The 7,688-nt window shown below is 50.9% G+C and overlaps 1 protein-coding gene across 3 annotated transcripts in view; it reads left to right on the forward strand.

The window, feature by feature from the left end:
• Positions 1-807: 807 nt before the first annotated feature.
• The window catches only part of vps8 (VPS8 subunit of CORVET complex), a 24,166-nt gene continuing 17,285 nt past the window's right edge, over positions 808-7,688 (forward strand). Inside the window, exons 1-18 of one of the 3 annotated variants that reach the window (XM_062447704.1) lie at positions 808-1,126; positions 1,466-1,534; positions 1,645-1,775; positions 1,878-1,974; positions 2,089-2,121; positions 2,219-2,273; positions 2,734-2,858; positions 3,027-3,113; positions 3,313-3,380; positions 4,326-4,479; positions 4,804-4,863; positions 5,064-5,171; positions 5,300-5,380; positions 5,798-5,968; positions 6,693-6,767; positions 6,988-7,023; positions 7,296-7,386; positions 7,554-7,600. In XM_062447704.1, coding sequence (XP_062303688.1) covers positions 1,046-1,126; positions 1,466-1,534; positions 1,645-1,775; positions 1,878-1,974; positions 2,089-2,121; positions 2,219-2,273; positions 2,734-2,858; positions 3,027-3,113; positions 3,313-3,380; positions 4,326-4,479; positions 4,804-4,863; positions 5,064-5,171; positions 5,300-5,380; positions 5,798-5,968; positions 6,693-6,767; positions 6,988-7,023; positions 7,296-7,386; positions 7,554-7,600 — 1,569 coding nt within the window. In that variant the 5' untranslated portion in view covers positions 808-1,045. The remainder of the gene's footprint in view (positions 1,127-1,465; positions 1,535-1,644; positions 1,776-1,877; positions 1,975-2,088; positions 2,122-2,218; positions 2,274-2,733; positions 2,859-3,026; positions 3,114-3,312; positions 3,381-4,325; positions 4,480-4,803; positions 4,864-5,063; positions 5,172-5,299; positions 5,381-5,797; positions 5,969-6,692; positions 6,768-6,987; positions 7,024-7,295; positions 7,387-7,553; positions 7,601-7,688) is intronic. The other 2 variants (XM_062447706.1, XM_062447705.1) reach the window with 2 other exon arrangements.

The raw sequence follows: 7,688 nt of genomic DNA on the forward strand, positions 1-7,688 counted from the left end.
ACCCATAAGACTGCTCGTTTTTGAGTTTGTCAGTATGTGTGTTCCTGTGCATTTGGTCACCACGACCATCTCGCTGTTTGTGTGTGTCTGTGTCTATATGGTGGCACGGTGCCCTTTTCAAAGCATTAGGCTGATAGCAGTGGCATTTGGTGAAGGTCACTCGCTTGTAGCTGCTCTTGTGAGGTGGTATCGCACCAAAAGGCATTGCATTGAATGTTGTCATATATTTCATGCAGTTGATATATTTTATTATTGCATTGGGATGGTGAATAAAATCTACCAAGACACCTATAAATCTGAGACAAGACTGACTGAGTCAGAAGAGTTCGTCACACTATGAACTAGCCAGCTGTACAAACATACAAACCACCCAATACTGATAACACATACGAGCTTGTGAAGGGTTTTGAGTAAGATTAAAAACCGGCATGTCCAATCGTGGGAGTTTCTGCTGTCCTCTGGTGGTCACAAGGGAGCAGAGTTTAAAGGTATGCGACCTGTTAACATTTCAACAGCAGACACACGGTTTTTTTCCCCTTTATTTTTTCATTTAATCTAGCGGACGCTTTTATCACAGTGATGTGCAGGAAAAAGGAGAGGATTTGAACTTGTGATCTATGGATAGTAATATAGACAGTAGAAAGAAAATGTTATACCGATAAAAGTAGAGATAAACAGTAATCTACAATGCTAGCAAACGTTGCGACTGTGAATGCACCCCGTGACGTAGCACGTGACAAGAAGAGATACATTCGTTTTGTATAACCGTGTCAACCAGCAGTTACATGAATCAACATCATCAAACGCCGCCCATCTCCCATGTAACAGGAGTAGTCGATGCCGTCTTGAAAATCGAATGCTAGATGGTATCTTGGGGCACCGTAGGAAAGCCCGGTGAAACTCAGTGAACGTACATCTTGTCATCTTCCGTTGCAAACAAGGAACACAAACGTCGCAGCGAGCAAGAGGCAAAAACAATGCTTTTTTGCTTACTAAAATGGGATTTAATTTAATTGGATAGAGTATTACCACAAAGCTTTTACAAATGTCTGAATCGGCTGAATCTCCAGACACTCGGAGTCTGGTCTCTGCGTCCTCCCAGCTCAATCTCATGGAGATAGACACGGTGGGTTTGGTCTAAGCAGCGCTGTGTAGTTGTAATAAACTAGCTGGCTGGTTACAGTACTGACACAGCAAAATTACTTCAAATCAAAGGACATCAAATCAAAAGTATTTTTTCTGTAACGTGGTGCAACATTAAGAAGCTCATAGTAGTTTGCTGCTCCATATCCCCCCAAAATACGTTGCTAAACCCTGTTGTGAATTACGTGAACATTACGTGAAGCACAACCCTAAGCGCACCACAATCAGAGTTTGGTTCCTGAAGTCACACAATATTGTAGCATGGTAGGTATTGCAGAATGTTAGGTTTCAGTGCATTTGTACCCTCATATCTTCTCTTCAGATCGACGACAAAGAGTTCGACATTCCTCAAGTTGATACACCCCCCACTTTGGAGAGCATCCTTAACGAGGTAACTCCCCAATACCAAACACAGACATATCCACCCACAAAGTACTGTGAGAGATGCATCAAACTTACCTAGTTACAGTGTGACACCAGTACTTCCTGTTTCCTCTCCAGCCGGAGGAAGAGGAGGAGCCCTTCATTCTGGAGGACACCTGTCTGCTCAACACCGAGAACATTGACGCCCACTCCTGCGAGACCTCCTCATTGGCCAGCTCTGACAGTGGAGACCGTACCAACCTCAAAAGGTAGGAAACACATCATCATGCATTGCCTGTATTTTTCGCGTGTGTGCAAGGCCTGTGGTGTGATTATTTCTGTGATCGTCTGATCTGGTCTGCGGGGGACAGGAAGAGGAAGACAGTGGAGTTGAACGCCACGGTGCACGGCTCGGTGCTCAGACACAGCATCCTAAAGGGCATCTCAGCTCAGATCGTCTCTGCCGCCGTGAGTCACACACATACACACACACACATATACGCACACCCTCACATGTGTGAGCACACACGCACACACGCATTCACACGTACATGAAGTCAGGCTTTCTCTTTGGTTCCGCAGGACCGAGTAGATGCTGGACTGCCGACGGCCATCGTAAGTGTTTCCCTCCTCCACCTTCCTCCTGGAGCTCTCCTGGCCTCTCCACTCCTCCCCTCTTCATCCACCCTTTCTCCTGTCTGTCTGTCTGCAGGCGGTGTCAGGGGTCATCGTCGTGGGGACGTCTCATGGTCTGGCACTGGTGTTTGGTGAGTTAGTTACACAACACTAGGTCACACTCTGCTGGAATCATTGACTGGACAGAACACAGCATGCAGGGATGAGCAGGGGAGGGACTTGGGGTGTGGACTGACTGGCTGGCTGACTGACTGACTGGCTGGCTGGCTGACTGGATAAATGGGTGGGTGGGTGGACAGATTAATTGGGAGATACTGTGGTCTGATTGCTAACCGTGTGTTGTTGACACACCCTTTCTGTCTGTCTGGGCAATTTCTAAATGGACAGCAAAAGGTACAGTCTGTTTTCTCTCTGTGCAAGAGCATACTGCCGCCGGCTTGTTCCCAGTCCAACTGGAGTGGTGTTTCTGATGCTGCATGGCCATTCATACATGCATGCTGTCATTGGTTTAATGTTAGTGAGTGTTATTGTCAAGAGGGACGCCTATCGCATCCCTCACTGGTGCCTGATGGGAAATGCGGTCCTCCTCAGATTTGAACCAGGCCCTGCGTTTGTGTCTGGGGAGCACGGCCACGGGGGCGGAGTATGGAGCAGTGTCCGCCCTCAGCATCAACCACGACTGTACGCGTCTGCTCTGCGGCTTTGCCAAGGGCCAGGTAACCACGCATAGTGCCTGAAGCCCCGCCCCCACTGCCACGGCCACACCTCCCCCTAGACAAGGATCCCCCCCACTCAACACCCCCACTTACGCTGGCTACCTTTGAGCTTCTTCCAATCTGTGGTTGTGTGTGTGTGTGTGTGTGTGTGTGTGTGTGCGTGTCTAGATCACCATGTGGGACCTGGCCAATGGCAAGTTGCTGAGGACCATCACAGACGCCCACCCTCCTGGCACGGCTATCTTACACGTCAAGGTAACCCCTGTCTGTTCCTTCTGTACGCCCCTCTTTCATCCTCTCCTCCGCCTCTCCGCTACCTTCTTCCCCTCTTCTCAGATGGTCTTTGTGCCTCTGTGGACTATGTCTAATTTTGTTCTCCCTCCCCCTCGCTCGCTCACTTTCTGTCTCTGTCTCTCGCTCTCCCTCTCTCTCGGTCTGTCTCTCCCTCCCCCAGTTCACAGATGACCCCACCCTAGCAGTGTGTAACGACAGTGGGGGATCGGTGTTTGAGCTGGCCTTCAGGTGAGATGCCACTATGCCTGCAGTACCGCCTCTGTCCACCGGAGAACAGCGGTGCTCCGCAGACAGCGGTGATTCCTCCTCCAGCCTCCTGGCCGTGTCTCCTCTCCCTCAGTGGACGGAGCTGTTGTTTTCTACATCCTGTCAGGATGTGTGGATGTTTCTGGAAGGACATTGATGTAATGAGACTGGGTTGAGTGGCCATGAACTGCCTCTTTACAAGAAGTCCCTAGACGAGGTCTAGTCGTTCAGAACGGTTTCTTGCCGCACGCGCTTGCGTGGGCGTGTGGGTGTTTGCCGTGCGTGCGTCTCAGTGGAGAGCTTCTCCAGGGTGAATCAGAGTGTTGTTCAGTGGCTGAGTCGGATCTCATTTCGCCGCTCCACGTCCGAGGTTCTCTTTGTTACTTCCATCCGACATTTAGTTTTTGCGAGATGACCTGTCCCCAACGCCTCTCTCTCTCTCTCTCTCTCTCTTGCTTTGTTGAAAGTGACAGGAATGGGCGAGGGGGAAAGTTATTCTGAGGCCGGTCACCTAACATGTTTACTCTCTCTCTCCCTCTTTCTCTTCTAACCCTCTATCCCTCCCTCCCGTCTCTCTCTCTCCTTTCTGTCTCTCCCTCTCCTTCCTCTCACGCTCGCTTTTTTTCTCTCTGTTTCGCTGCCACTCTCTTTCTATTTTTCCCTCCCCCTCTCCTGTCTCCCTCCCCCCTCTGTCCCTCTCTCTCTCTCCCTCTCTTTCCCTCCCCGCTCTCTCTCCTCTCTCCCTCCTCCTCTCCCCCTCTCTCTCCTCTCTCCCTCCTCCTCTCCCCCTCTCTCTCCCCTCTCCCTCCTCCTCTCCCCCTCTCTCTCTCTCTCTCTCTCTCTCGCTCTCTCTCTCGCTCTCTCTCTCTCCGCTCTCTCTCTCTCTCTCTCTCTCTCTCTCTCTCCCCCTGGGTCTCCCCCCTCCAGGAGAGTGATGGGGATGCGTACCTGTGACTCTCGTTGTCTCTTCAGTGGCTCTAAGGGGGAGGTGTGCTGTGTGGAGCCCCTCCACACCCCCACAGACCTCAGAGACCACCCCATCACACAGTACTCTCTGCTGGCCATGGCCTCGCTCACCAAGGTACGCTACACGCCACACTACAGACTGCACACTACAGTCTACACGCTCCATTCTACACACAACTTTTCTACCCACTACATTCTACACATTACGCTCTGCGCACTACCCACTACATTCTACAATCTGCATTCTACATTCGACACAGTACATTCTACACACTGCGTTATGCACACTATACATTACAATCTATGCCCTACATTCTGCACACTACCCCACTACATTCTACACACTACGCAGCGATGTAATGTAAACAAACATATACTCATATTCAAAACTGAAGTACTCATTCTGAGTGGATGAACTGATACCTGTTGTCTCCCTCAGATCCTGGTGATTGGACTTAAGCCGTCTCTGAAAGTGTGGATGACTTTTCCCTATGGCAAGGTGGGTGTCTCTCTCACTCTCCCTCTCTCCCCATTTTCTCTCCCCAACTCCCAGTCTCTCTCTCTCACTCTCATCTCTACCATGGCACAATCTGCTCTTTAACAGCGAGAAAGGGGCAGACAGGGACAGATTTTTTGAAATGGCGTCAATGCTAGGGATATTGTTCTTGATGACAGTAATGTTGTTGTTGTTGTTTTCAGACGGACCCCACCAGTGTTCCCCAGCTAGCCTGGCAGTACGTGCCCATCCAGAAGGTGGTTAACCCCATCCTGGCCTTCTGCAGAGGGGACACCGTCCACTTCCTGCTGGTACGCGCACACACTTCCTGTCCAGATCCTCATCTTTGATCCAGAAGGTGTAAATGTGTGTGTGTGTGGAGATCACGGTGTTGAACTGTTGGTTTGATGGTGCGTGTGTGTGTGTCTGTCGTCCTCAGGTGAAGAAAGAGGAGTCAGGGACCATCCATGTCATCAAACAGAGACAGCTGCACCTCAACTGTGACATCATCAGTCTGAGCGTAAGTGGTTGTTTTGCGGGTCATTTCCTGTGTGGATGATATACCGCTGTCGTTTGCTCGTCCTGGTGGTCTGTTCCGCCCTTCGCTCTCCCCCTGCTCCTCTGTCGTTCATCTCGCACGCCTCTCTTTACCTCTCCTCTCTTTGTCTCTCCCCTCCTCCCATTCCTCTTTCTTCGTCTACGCGTTGTCTTGGTCTCCCAAACGTTTTCCTGCTCTCTCTTCTCTCTCTCTCTCTCTCTCTCTCTCTCTCTCTCTCTCTCTCTCTCTCTCTCTCTCTCTCTCTCTCTCTCTCTCTCTCTCTCTCTCTCTCTCTCTCTCTCTTATCTGTCTCTCTCTCCATCCATCCTCCTCTCTCCTTCTCTCTCCTGTTATCGCTCTCACTCTCCCTTCATCTCTCCCCCCTCCCCCGTCCTCCAGTGGATGAACTCCCGGACCCTGGTGCTGCTGAGCAGCGGGGAGCAGCTGCAGGTGGTGGACCGGCCCAGCCTGGAGCTGCTGGAGTGTCTGGACCTGGCAGAGGTGCAGCTGGTCTACAACAGCAGCCACTTTAAATCGCTGGCCACGGGGGGCAACGTCAGTCAGGCACTGGTGAGGGGCGCAGGGTTACAGGTCGAGGGGTCAGGAGGCTGCAGAGAGGTCAGAGAGAGGGTCAGGCGCAGAGGCAGGGTTGGGGTTCGACTGGCGGGTTTATGGTTGAGGGAGAAATGATAGTGAGGGTCGTGGGTAAGGGGTCAGGTAGGGCAATGCTGTTTAGCTCTGTGGGGGTGGTGGGTCAGAGCTCAGGTAGAGGTCAACGCAGGTCAGCTCTGGTGGTGTAGGGTTAGGGGTCAGGGTCAGTTCTGGGGTCACTGATATGATTCTCCCCTGAAGAATCAGTCTCCTCTATTAAACAGGAAATGTCCAGGAATCTCCAAACTACAATTGGATTCTATAAAAAATTACATATCTCTACATATCCCACAGCACAGACTAAGTTGACCCATAATGAACTAATCCAGTCTGATGTTCCCAGTGGACCAGACCAAACTTCCAGAGCAGGGGGGGAGACTGTTTCTTCAATGGGGATGTTAAGTGTCTAATCAGGAGGCAGGGTTTCACCCATGATTCTACCCTGCCTCTTTTTGTTTGTCTGTGATGTCATATCCTGTTGAGTATGTCACTTACCAGGCAGAGTTGCTGTCTCTCAGTCTCTCTCTCTGACACACACGCACACACACACACACACACCACTGGGTTTCAAGTCCTCATAGTGATTCAGTGTCAAGGACATTTGTGTGAGTGTGTGTTGCCACGCTAACTGTGTGTGTTTCAGGCCCTAGTCGGAGAGAAGGCCTGCTACCAATCAGTGTGCAGCTATGCTGGACAGATAGTCTACCTGGGAACTAAGGTAATGTGTGTGTTTGATGTACAGAGAAGTGTATGCTCTGTCTCCAGAACTCCACGGGCCAAGAGTGCTATCGGCTTATCAGGTCTGCTGTTTTGACCGGCCAGCTCTCTGGCATCCATGCGTAATGCCTGAGTGTGGGGATGAGCAGTGTGTCTTACTGTTTCCTGTTGAGGTTCATCACCACCTGCATTAGTGTAATCACATCAATCTCTCTTCACAGTCTGCCCATATCATGACTCTGAGGAACTGGAGAGAGGTAATGCCTGTCTGTCTGTCTGTCTGTCTGACTGTCTGCCTGTTTGTTTTTCTGTCTGTCAGTCTGGTTCAGTGGTCATGTGTGTCATTCACCTATGTGTCATCAACAATGGTGTGTCCAATATACACAACACTACCTCCATTGTACTCTCTTTCCTCTCACTGTTTCCTCTCTTGCTCTCTGTATATCCATTGCTCGCCTACTCTCTCTTTCCCTCTATCTAACTGTCCTCTCTCTCTCTCTCGTTGTCTCTCCTCGCCCGTCCTCCCCAGCGTGTGGACTTCCTGTTGAAGCAGGAGAGGTTCCTGGACGCTCTCTCTCTGGCCTGGTCCTTCCACGAGGGAACCGCCAAGGCTGTCCTGGGTCAGTACCTTCTTGGAAAACTGTCTAGAACCCTCTAGAAAAACCTGTACACCCACCCAAGACTAACTAGGCATGTGAGGTCCAGAGCCTGTAGTCTTTTATGTGATGTGTGTGTGTGGTGTGTGTGTGTGTGTGTGTGTGTGTGTGTGTGTGTGGTGTCTCTCCAGGGCTGTTCGGAGACCCGGCCAAGAGAAAAGGAGTGGTGGCCGACAAGGTGAGACGGAGGGATGGAGAGATTGAGTCGATCCATCTTCTCTCCTGCCCGAGAATACCTCTCTGTTCTCTCCTCAAACTCCCCCCCC

Source organism: Osmerus eperlanus, chromosome 21, assembly GCF_963692335.1.
Source record: "Osmerus eperlanus chromosome 21, fOsmEpe2.1, whole genome shotgun sequence".
NCBI classification, from domain to species: Eukaryota; Metazoa; Chordata; class Actinopteri; order Osmeriformes; family Osmeridae; genus Osmerus; species Osmerus eperlanus.